This window comes from Diospyros lotus, chromosome 4, assembly GCF_014633365.1.
Source record: "Diospyros lotus cultivar Yz01 chromosome 4, ASM1463336v1, whole genome shotgun sequence".
Taxonomy (NCBI): Eukaryota; Viridiplantae; Streptophyta; class Magnoliopsida; order Ericales; family Ebenaceae; genus Diospyros; species Diospyros lotus.
The window spans coordinates 6,590,855-6,603,427 of NC_068341.1; the positions used below are offsets into that span (position 1 = coordinate 6,590,855).

At 39.1% G+C, this 12,573-nt stretch overlaps 2 protein-coding genes across 3 annotated transcripts in view; one reads left to right on the forward strand and one right to left on the reverse strand.

The window, feature by feature from the left end:
• LOC127799051 (uncharacterized) overlaps positions 1–12,573 on the forward strand; it is a 28,502-nt gene continuing 15,929 nt past the window's right edge. The window contains exons 1-2 of one of the 2 annotated variants that reach the window (XM_052332759.1): positions 1–542; positions 1,356–1,567. In XM_052332759.1, coding sequence (XP_052188719.1) covers positions 237–542; positions 1,356–1,567 — 518 coding nt within the window. In that variant the 5' untranslated portion in view covers positions 1–236. The remainder of the gene's footprint in view (positions 543–1,355; positions 1,568–12,573) is intronic. The other variant, XM_052332761.1, reaches the window with a different exon arrangement.
• LOC127799052 (protein DEHYDRATION-INDUCED 19 homolog 4-like) overlaps positions 11,490–12,573 on the reverse strand; it is a 26,012-nt gene continuing 24,928 nt past the window's right edge. The window contains exon 5 of the mRNA XM_052332762.1: positions 11,490–12,133. Coding sequence (XP_052188722.1) covers positions 11,989–12,133 — 145 coding nt within the window. The 3' untranslated portion in view covers positions 11,490–11,988. The remainder of the gene's footprint in view (positions 12,134–12,573) is intronic.

Below are 12,573 nucleotides of genomic sequence, written 5' to 3' on the forward strand. Positions count from 1 at the left end.
CCCCCGTTCCCCTTTCTCGACTCTTCTGCGCTTCGTCTCCCTCGCCCTCACGAAAACAAACCACCCAATCTCTCCCTCCTCTCTCTCTCTCTCTCAAAAACCCTAAAAGACAACAAAACTTGAATTGTCAAACCCCATTTTCAATCAACATATAGGTGTCGTATAAAAAATTTACGCAAGAAGAAGCGTGTCTTGTACCTCCTCTGATCTGTTCATCTGTTCCTGAGATTCCGGCAATGTCGGCGTCAGGAAGCGTCCGAAACCGCGTTTGCGAGAACCGGTTCTACAGTCCGCCGGCGATGCGGAGGCACTACCAGCAGCAGCAATCGCAGTTGCACAAGCTCTCCAAGCCCAAATCCAAGATGCCGTCGGTCGTGGAGTCCGAGAAGAGAATCGAGTCCGATGATTGCTCATCGACGACCACGACGACGGCTCCGTCGGTATCTTCCTCGTATTCGCCGCCGGGGACCGCCAGTTTGACTAATTTGGATAGGTTTCTGGAGCATACTACTCCCTCCGTTCTTGCTCACTGTTTCTCTAAGGTACTTCAGGCTCTTAAAAAATTTTAGGGTTTGCTTTCGTACCTATTCGCCTTGTCCTTTGCATGCTCAGAGTTTTGAGGAAAATCAGAAGAAAACAAGAAATGATTGAATATGTTTTTGTGAGTTCTTTCTTTTTTGTGTTTTTTTTTTTTTTTTTAATTTAGCGAGATATGGAAAATGAAATGGGCCAAGAAGTTTCTGGGATTAGTGTCTACTATAAATTCTGATATTCATTGCCTTGTCATTATAAATGTTTTTACTTTTGTCTATTCTCTTCGCAATCAAATGCTGCATTCTGGGATTTTGGTGTGCGCTTTATGTTTTTGATTTTCATACTTCGTTTGGTTGCTGAAACTTTTAGGGAAAAGAAAAGCAGTTAAATGAAAATTGAGATGCATCACTTTATGAGGTATTGTTGGGTAGAGATATTTGTATTTTTAGATTATCAATTCCGGAACTACTGGTCTTTAATTCTCCTTCTGCCTTCTTTAACTGGAAGGCGCGGCAAATGGAGTTCACTTTCTTATTGGTTTTGGATTTGCTACTTCCAGTCCCTTTAGTTGAAAAGAAAAAAGAGTTAGTGTGTCCAAATTGAATTTTGGCTCCAAGATACTTTGGCGAACTAAAGAGTAACCATGTACAGTTTATTTGATATGAATTTGTTGCTTTTTAATTGGTCTTAGCATTTAGTTTACCATGATCCTGTAATTCTTGGTAGGAGGACGACTTGGAAAGCTTTATCGTTTGGGATTATAGTTAGTTCAGTGTGTTTTATCTTAATTTATGTATATAAGTGCATATGGAACTCTGCAGACAAGCAATGGGGAACAGAGAACTAGTGAAGAGGAATTTCACCCTTACTTCATTCTTGAGAATCTCTGGGAAGCCTTTAAGGAGTGGAGTGCATATGGGGCAGGAGTTCCTCTTGTTTTGGACGAGAGTGACTCTGTTGTGCAATACTATGTGCCATACCTGTCTGGCATTCAGCTGTATATAGACCCATTGAAGTCCAGCATGAGGCGAAGGTGAGTACTTCAATTCTGATTTTGCTTCTTGTTCTTATCTTTCTGTTTTCCCATTTGACTTTGATGTGAGGTTTTTGACATTGATATTGACTTAAAAAGTCCTTTTAATTGGCTGCTTTGGATTCTGACCAAGTGCCAAAAAAATCATTGGATTATTAGAAGTCCCAGTGGTTTTTATGAATTTGAAGTTATGGCTGTAGTTCAATGATGTATTTATGTCCTTTGGGAGCGTGTCCATTTACATTGTGTACATCAGTTTGTGCTTCTTGTGAAATATGCCTATCTTGAGAATTATTGTTCCGCATCTTTAGTGATGTCTGGCAATGAATGTTGTCAATCAGTTGTTGCATGCAATTCTAGATTATGGTTGATTACCCATGTGTTTTTATGTACTTGAGTTGAATTATTTGTCTAGTAACATTCTCATGTGACAGTTCACTTCCTTATCAGCTCTCCTTATTATTAACTCAATGTTCACCATCTTTGGAACCTTTTGTCATAAACTAACATTGTTCTACATTTATCAGGATTTAGATTAGGTTGTTTGCCAAAGGAATTGATTAGGACAAATTAGTTGTCCAAAATGCAAATCTTCTCTGCATCTTGGTTGTAGCTTTTATTGCTTCTCTTTCATCTCTTTCTACCCCTTAGTATATGCAGCAAAGAACTTGAAGTGTCCTGTCTACATTATTACCAGCCCTTTTGTTACCATCTGTTGCCCCTTTCTACCCCTATTCCATCGTATATGTAGTAAAGAAATCGGTATATCTTCATCCTTATATGCCTTTTTTCATCTGTCCATATTTTTAAATTGTAAATACAGCATTTTTTTTTCTGGCACATGTTCAATGAAAGTAAAATAGTTCGTGTCATAACAGTGTGGTATTTGATAGTTTGATTCATGATGATATTGAACAATCTTTTAAGCACCGAGGATTTACCTTACTTAGCAGTAAGTATTTTCTGCCTGAAATTTTGGAACATAGGCTAGTCGGACCCTTACCAGTTTTAATCAACTTGACCTCATTCCTTCTCAGTGGCATTTAACAAAATTGTGTCATTTCCTTTCCATCCTAAACAATATGGGAACCCCCAATCAGAAGGTATTCAAAGGATTCATTCCACTTGCTTTACAGGTGCATTTATCGGTCTTCTTCTTACATGCATCTATCTTAACCATGGCTCCTATATTACAGGTGTCACCGCATCTTTATTACTTTGACCTCATTTCGTATTTTGTTTTTTCTTGCTTGGCAGCACACAATCAATAAACTGATAAGGAAGGGAAGAATCAGCTGCTAACCGATAAAAGAAAAATAATAATATGAGGAGAGGAAGTCACGATGAAGCCCTCAATCATTCGCTTTGATATGATTCCAGCTAATTGTCCATTTAATAGGCCTTGCAAATGCCCAACAAGAAGTAGCAATGCAAACCATAAGATTTTATCTGTAAAACCATGCAGACCATTTAGGATGTAAGATAACAAGCAATATAACTGAACATATCCATAATAGAACCTGATTACTCAATTTATTATCTTCATTGGATAAATGTTTCTCCAGCCAATTTGGCTTGCTTTGGAGAGGATTACATGGTTCAAGTATCAATGATATGCTTGGGCATAAGAATAATGCTTATGTTATTAGAATCTCAAATGTTTGCCTAGCTGGCTTGTTCTCCTAGGTTATACCCTGCTAAGCCAGACTCTAATATGGTGATGTAGTGCCGTCCTTTAAATGACCCACAGCTGATGTCTATTCTGGAATTCAATGGGTCAACATGGGGAACAATAATTCAAAATGCTTATGCAGTTTCAATTTGCCGTTCTCTTGCTGAAGCTTGGTTTTGAAATGGTATAATTTGTATGATACAATGTTGGCATTATTGACAGTAAGGATCCATTTTCATGATTATTACTGAGGAAACCTGAAAGCCTCTTATGTTCATGCTAATTTGCTCCCACCTGCCTATGGTTGGCAGGGGAGGATGTAACCTGACTTGTTTTTCTGTCATTCCTGCACCTGGTAGAAATGCAAACCAGGAAAATATTTATCTTATTCATTACTTCTGGTCACTCTTGATCCTTGTAAAGTGACTTTGCACCTCATCATCACCTGGGAAAAGGGAGGGAGAGTGATTTTCAAAGCATTTTCTGGTTCATTAGGCCCTTTAAACAGTGAGGCATAAGGTACCACCCCCGCTTACTCTATGATTGCCTATTTTCACAGAAGATCTCAGAAATCCAGTGGTATAGCAGAAGGCCATAGCTAGAACCTAACAGGAGGATGGAGAGACACTTTTCCACTTGTTATTACTTGTTTGTGCTAGGTGTTTGTCCCTCAAAGAACCACCTGTGACCCAAAACCCTACAATGGTCAATCTTGTATGGAGAGAAGGAAAAGGCACTTTGATATGACATAAGTTTCGCCAGTGATAGAGGGATTCCCACAACTGCTCTCCAAGTGTAACGGCCTTTACCTTATCTTGAGGATCCTCGGTATCAATGCCACGCCTTGCCAGATCACTACCGAAAAACCTCACCCCTGAAGCTCAAGACTGAGGGTTAGGCTATGCAAATCTGCCTTCTTTTAGTTATAATACAAAACATTTGATGGCCGACCTTGAATTGCTGTCTTCAAGTAGGCCTGCGCAAAACCTGTATTCTTATCTTCATTTCCCTGTGATTAAAACTCCTCATGACCTCAGGGAAAACTTATTTGTTTATCTACAAAATTGGTTTCTGGCTTACATAATACCTGTATTCAAGGCAAAGGTGCCCTCATTTCTATAAACCAATTCCCCTGGGTTGAAGATCCACTAACATTCTACCAGTTTCCACCTCATCAAAGATTCATTTGAAGTCATTTGGGTGTCATGACCCTAGGAATTACCCAATGATATATTAGTAAATATAATAGTAGGAGTTGGCATACAATATACAATAATTGTAATTTCTTTTCTTTCTTTCTGTTATAGTGTTTTGTCCTATTCTATAGACAGTTAGATTAGTTGTTATATTGCACATGGGAGTATGTGGGAGGCTGTTAGGCTATATATAAGCCGCTAAGGTTGGATGGATTATGCTTGATTTGAATGAATTCTTAATTCTCATTTCTCTCTAAGACTCTCTCCAATCTCCCTCACGTTCCTTTGTTTCTCCCCCATTTTTTCTCAATATCTCTCCCTCTTTCTACTGATTTCCCCCTTCCTTCAATTCTATTTTCTCTCCTAATTCCCATCACAATCCTAGCTAACCCTAGGAATGTGACAAGAAAGAAAAGAAATTACAATTATTGTATATTGTATGCCAACTCCTACTATTATATTTACTAATATATCCTTGGGTAATTCTTAGGGTCATGGGAATTCCCCCTCCTTGAAATGTTTCTTGTCCCTAAGAAACTTATTACCATCTAGCCATTGCTTCTTTATCCAATGCCCATCTTCACCCATTGGTTTCTTCTTCGCCTTTTCTTGTTCTTATCTCTTATTTCCCTTGTCTCTCACTTTCTCTTTTCTTTTTCTTCAACAGTAACATCAATATGACTTGCTGCAACACAAATTTCAGCCATCCACCTCTTCCTTAGTGCTGTTAAAAATGGTTCCAAATGTGCCGTCAGCCCTACAACCCCATCCTTTTCAATTACAGACATAATTTCAATCCTCTCTGCAAGTAAAAATCTGTACATTACCTCAAACTCTTCTTGCTGCAATGTTACCTTTGCTTTGTCTTGTTTGTCCGTGCCAATGACATACGTGTGAGATGTTCCAAGCAAGGTGCCTGGTGCAATCCTTTGTTCCTTCTCTCTAGACTCTTTATTCTGTTGTTTCAGGAGATCAATGGCATCAGGAGTCTCAGCACCAGTGGCAGTGCTTGAGAAGCTGCCAACTGATTGTGTGCCATCCTCCACTTCCTCCTCCCCAATCTCTTCTTCCATGTACTCCACAGCCCTCTCCACAGCCAAGACCAAGGGAGCAATGTGTTTAGACCCTTCCATATCTTCAGTAAGGGCCTCCTCAAGTGGAAATACTTTTACTTGTTGGTAGTTAGAGTACACTAAGGATTTACTTTCAGCAAGGTTGTCTTTCTTCAGCTGCTCCACTTTAAGGAATTCCTCCTTATTAAAACTTCCTTGATAATTATCGAAGTATTCTACAGTGAAGTTGTAATGATACTTCTTAGTCAGTATCATTGCAAACTCCTGCAGCTTCGCGCGGAATATTCGACTGAATTCCTAGCACTCTTCATGTATCCCACTGGTTGTTTCCCTGCACCTTAGATTGAATTGCTCCTTATCCTTGTTGCTACCAACTGAAAATGCAGCATTCTTTGGCTGCCATTGAGGCTCCATTTTAATCGAAAATGAAGCATTCTTCTACTGCAATTGAGACTCCATGGGACTCCTTCGTGCACTACTCCTTCTGGCCGAAATCTCATTGACTGGAAAAGCAATAGGCCAAGAAACATCAGCTCTTTCCATCCTAATTCTCTTTTGTAACTACCTCACCCAATCACCTCTAAAATTGATCCAATAAGTGGCAAATTGCAGCCATTGTTATGCTTCAAGGTCAAGTCTATTGTAACAACGAAAGGAATCGCACACTTATAGCTACTTGATTGGCCTTCTAGAGTCCTTTAGATCGTCTACCTATCAGTCGAAAATCACAATCGAAATCGCAGCACCCGGAACTGCTCTAGGAGTCTCCTTCAAATTCCGAATAGAGATCACAACCAATAATCGATTTGAATGCACCCTAGACAGCCTGGACTGCTTGCTATCAATTTCCGATCAACCTTGTTTCCTTCCGACTTAAATCTCAAACACGGAAAATCCACTGCTTAGTTCTTCAGCAAGGTTCACCACACTTTCGCTGCTCTGTCACGCTTCTACCCACTCAATGGCTGAGGCTCACCGACTTAGGAATGCCTTCAAAACTCCACTCCCAGCTACTATGAGCCTTGTTGGAATTAGATATCAGAATTGCCACACTTCTTAGCCAAGACCCAGACCTATTCTATCACCTTCATAGCCACCAAGAATTGGTCGGAGGACTCGCCTGACCTACTTCCTCTCCCAGCGAGTGTTGGAATTCACCGTCCAATTAGAATCGACTAACGTGAGGGATAACACCCTCCGAACTTGCTCGTGATAGCTATAGCTTCCAGATCACCTGGACCTAGGTTTACTTCATGCCTTCACTTTTTTGTCGGAATTGAAATGATTCAGCGATCTTCCTAGCTGTGCCTCTTCTTTTGGCCTTAGCTGTCTGCCTTCCTCTTCAAGACTCGGAACATGAGTGCCTCTTGAGCCTTCCAAGTTCAAACTGATGGCCGAGATCGGCTGTGCTCGCGGTTGCTGCGGAATCAACGATTGCCTCCCGCAGACTATTTTTTTCTCACCCAATCACCAACCACGACTGGAGGACCACTGCACTCCTTGAGTTCACCTTGATTGACAATCGAACTCGTTGGAATATTTTCTTCGCCTTACTAACGCACCTACAACAGCCTCAGAAAAATCAGTCAGAAATCAACCTACTCTTCCGCTTCTATGAATCGTTGGAGCTTCCTTTAGAAACGTCTTGTCTACTTGTCCACAATCTCCGACCAACACTTGCTGAATTTCAACCCAAGAGTCATCAACAGCATTGTCAGAATCAATTGGCCAAGTCACCTCCAGGACATCCTCCCGAATGGATTGACTCAATTATTCAATCCATTTTTTGTTGTGTCTAGGATCACTTCCTATGATCCTTTCTATTTCTCAACCAATTCACCTACTTCTCCTTCATATCTGAGCCAGCACTCCTCGATTTGGGGCCTTAATCACTGGAAGTAATTTCATTGATCTTCAACTTGAATCAAAACCACAGCCAAGGATGGACTGCTCTGATACCATTGTCACATTCCTAGGGTTAGCTAGGATTGTGATAGGAATTAGGAGAGAAATCAGAATTGAAGGAAGGGGGATATCAGTAGAAAGAGGGAGAGATATTGAGAGAAAATGGGGGAGAAACAAGAGGAACGCGAGGGAGATTGGAGAGAGTCTTAGAGAGAAATGAGAATTAAGAATTCATTCAAATCAAACATAATCTATCCAACCTCAGCTAAGGCTTATATATAGCCTAACAGCCCCCGACATATTCTCATGTGTAATATAACAACTAGTCTAATTGCCTATAAAATAGAACAAAACACTATAACAAAAAGAAAGAAAAGAAATTACAATTATTGTATATTGTATGCCAACTCCTACTATTATATTTACTAATATATCATTGGGTAATTTCTAGGGTCATGACAATCTGGCACTTTCCCTTTGAGATACCTTGATCACCAAAATAGTGAGAACCTAACCTTATGGCTGAGCATCGCAAATGAATGCTGAAAAACCCACCTGCTCTCTGCTGCCCCACTTATTTCACATCAGCCAGATCGTTTCTTGTCCAAAGTATTTCTGCCACCTAAACAATCTCCTAAATCAACACTAGTGTTGAATGGACTCACCTATACTCCCAAGAATACCTGGGTTTACCATGTTTGGAAAAGGTGAGAGTGTCTTCTCCAACATCCTTAACTATAAGTACAAACTAGCCACATTAATCTGTTTTCTATGAAGAAGAATGTCAATTTTGTTTGCAAAATAGTAATTCCTAACCTGTTACATAGATGGGAGGTTTTCATCCTGCCTCTGACTCTATTTAATCTAAGTTTAGTCTTAAAAATGATGTCATCTTACATTAGAGAGTTATGTGACATGCAATTTATTTTTTTAACCATTACATGTGCCCATGCCTCAAATTTTGGACACATCCCCGTATACTGATTAATGATTTAGCAGAGTCTGATTCATGGACATGAATACGGGTATCATCTTGATACTCATACCTAACCTTATTTATTTATATATACGAACACCATCCTGTAGACATGATTACCTATTCTATCTCCAGTGATAGTTTCCTTGCAGTCTTTTGAGTCCTGATGGCCAACCGAGTTCATTCCTCCACTATTTCCAACTCAGTCTCCATTACTTCTTGGTACTTTATTTGGGATGATCAAGTTCTCAGCCTATTAGGAGACTATTCTGGCAACCCCACAAAGAAATACTACTTCCTACTTGTGTATGCACACACGTAAAAGTAACTAGTATGATTAGAATCACCAAGTCAATGACTCTTAGATGTTCATAAACTAATACACAGTAGGGGAAGATGGAGTGCAGCACATCTTTGGCATACAATTTATTCAAGTAATTGCTGGTAGCCAGAATTGGTTCTTGTAGTTTCCCTCAGTTTTTTCAATTTTCTTGATATTGGAAACAATTATTAAAAGATCTGTTTTTACTAGTTTAATATCCCATACCATGCAAATTTGCGAGTATATTGTATGACTGGGCTACCAGGCATTTCTAAGATTGTGCCAAACTTGCTTGCTTCAATAGCCAGGACAGATCTAGATTGCTGGCGTAGAGTACAGTCTGTTTTCCATAATCATAGTCCAGTGATCATAACATAACTGGACGAATTTTTTTCCCCCTTTTTTTTTTTTTGGGCAGGTGGCCTGGTGAAGAGAGTGATGCAGATTCATCAAGGGAAACTAGTAGTGACGGCAGCAGCGAGGTTGGGCCTGAAAGAGTAGCCAATGACATCCAGGATATACAGAGCCAGCAGAAAACTGTGAATGGAACTACCCACAGTTTTAGCAGACTTTCATTGAGTAATGGTGCATTTGGTGGAATAACCCCTGATGAAGGCGAGATTAGCAACCTCCCGGATTACTTATATTTGAATACTTGGAGCGGGATCCACCATACAGCCGTAAACCCTTGGCTGACAAGGCAAGTCATCTGTTCTTAGTAGATTCTTATGTTATAGTTTGCATCATATAACAAGAATGCCCCATTTATGCAACAGATTGCAACTCTTGCCACTAAATTTCCAAAACTCAAAACCTATAGAAGCTGTGATCTAACCCCCGCAAGTTGGGTTTCTGTGGCATGGTACAGCTCGTTTATCTTTTGTGTAATTCCTCGACTACATTTTTAGATTTACTACTAAGAACTGAAAATGTTTTGTATTCTCTTGATTAAGGTATCCCATATATAGGATACCAACTGGTCCAACCCTACAAAATCTGGACGCTTGTTTTTTAACATTCCATTCCCTCTCAACGCCCTTCAGAAGTATGTGCTCTCTTTCTCTCTGTATATATATAACATATATTTATTTCTCTCTCTTTTTTCTTTCTCCGATTTCCATGCTTTCCTCTGCATCAGACGTGTATCCTATGGTATTGCAGGTAGCAGCGGTGATTGGCCACCTCATGCTGGAACTCCTAGAGAGCTGCATAATGCCAGCATGCCCCTCGAGCTGTCGTTACCTATCTTTGGGCTTGCCTGTTACAAGTTCAAAGTTTCTGTTTGGAATCCAAATGGAGTTTATGAAGGCCAAAAGGTGAATTCCCTATTGCGGGATGCTGACAAATGGCTTCGTCTTCTACAAGTTCATCACCCTGATCACAACTTCTTCGTATCCCGCAACTCCTACTGGAGATGAGAAAGAGACCGAGAGAAAGTGCCCTTTTTGAAAACCCTTTCTCCAAGAATTCAAGCCCAACGATCCACCGTGTTCCTCCTCCTCCTCGACCTCAACGTTTTTCTTGACATTGCTGGTTAAATATGCAGCAGCTTAAACAATTTTCATACTTAAAACGTTTGTGTTGCCCTGCACTAGTTATCCCCCGACTGACTATGCGAATGCCGCGGTTTAGTTTTTGCTTGGGCTTGAAAGGTGATAAGTGTGGTGGAGAAATGCTTTTGGGATGCTACATAAAATGCATAAATACAAGAAGTTCCATCATAATGGGGTCATGCCATGATTGTCTTGTAGTTTTGAGTTGGCATTTTATGGTTTTGCTTTTCAAGCGTTGATGACCAAAGAAAATCAGTTGGAGCTTCCTTTGAACCAGATGGATGCGATAACTTAATAATATTAACTTGTATGCATGTATGTAATGTGGCAGGCGAAAAGAAAAGCTGCAAAATGCTTGTGAATTAGTAGTAGATCATATAAACCTTATTTAGAACTTATTTGGACTGACAATGCGTTGGTGTAACTTGTTGCTTCTGCTAGTATGATATGGAGCGATTTCCAGTACATTCTCTGTTAGAAGCTGTTTGGCTTACCCTATTTTTCACTAACTTATAAACTGTTTAGTTTTAAGTTGTGAGTAAAACTTAAACGTTGGATAAAGTTTATGTCGATAATTTGTTTAGATAATTGTATTTTTAAGTTATAAGTTATATAATTACGTGTTTAATTTGTAAAAGCTAATAAGGTGTTACAACTTAACAAAAATATTAAAATAGATATATTGTTAAATAATATAAATAAAAAATATTAATTTTAAAAAAATAAATTATAAATTAATATTTAATTGATAAAATTATTATAATTACACATTTATAAATTATATATAATTATATATACATACATACAGAGAGGTTGATGGAAGAAGAAATGATGGATGATAGAGGAGCTACAGGCGATAGACAACAACAGACATGGAGGCAGCGATGGTCGACGGAGATGAGTTTGGAAGCGGGACGGTGAGGACAAGTTAGAGGGAGTGAGATGAAGGAAATGAATAAATTAAAAATTAAGAAGAGTGTGAGGACAAATCTATCATTTACTTAATCAATGCAAAAAAAAAACACTCTTAAAAAGCTTATTTGAAAAGGCCAGGGAAGGGAGAAAAGAGGGGCACCTTGTCTCAATCGCTGTTAAAATAACTTATAATTTTGATAGTATTTAAACTCTTAAATGCTGTCAAACTTATAAAAAATAAATTACGTAACTTATAAACTAATTCAGTAACTTATAAGTGATCAAACCGATTAAGCAAACACCCTCTTAATCATACGGACTATGGGTGTATACAGTTTGGTGCTAGTCTTTGTTGCTGCATTTTCATTTGGTGGTGGATTGTGGAAATGACTTCATGCCGTTGCTAAAAAAACAAAAAAATAAAAATAAAAATAAAAATACAAAAGAATTTGGTTTGAAACACATTACAGTACCTTAGGGATTGGTAATTTTATCTATAAGCACGCATGGATTAGGCTCTCGCTGCTGGAAGGAGGGACCAACTTGCTATGAGTTAGATCTCATTTTGTAAGACTTGGAACTTGAAGTGCTACCTGAGGCTCCAGCTCTGGATGATTTTACCATGTGCAGCACGGATTGGCTTATATAGAGGAAAAAAGGAAACATAATGTAGAAATAAAAGGTAATTTGCATAGGTTCTTTGCTTCTTTACATACACTAGGACACTATCTGCCTCGATTCCTCTAATGATGAGATCAACTACATTTGTCGTTTACTTCTTCAAATTAGAGTAGGAGCAGGAAACTACGTTATAGCAGATCTGCCCCTCGTTTTCTTTGAAGCTCATATATCATCATCATCCAGAAAGGTGGACAGCAGCAGCCCTGTACGAACTTACATTTCCGCGCCCTCTCTTCTTGATCCTTGTCCGATAAGGGCGACTGCCGAACATTTCTGCCACAATAAAATCCCCATCAGAACATATAGCTGCATTTTCTAGGCCAGATCAAACAAATAACAAAAATGGAAAAAAAAAAAAAAAATATGTAGTGCCACCAGCGGCCATTAGGAAGGATAGGGGGGGAAAAGTTTGTAGTGCACCACTCAGCTGAAAATGATCTAAAGCTATGTACAATTAAATGTACAGCCTATTAGTAGTTTTCCAGAAGAAATGAATGAAGAAACTACAAGGAACCTCAAAAAGAACAGTATATACATTGATTATTTGTAGGAATTGACATGATAATTTTTCTTCACAGTCCCAACAGTGTATTTTGTGTAGCCATCCTTCCGAGAGGCAACATAATATTTGGTTCAAAGGAGGCTCCAACTGATTTTCTTTGGTCATCAACGCTTGAAAAGCAAAACCATAAAATGCCAACTCAAAAGTACAA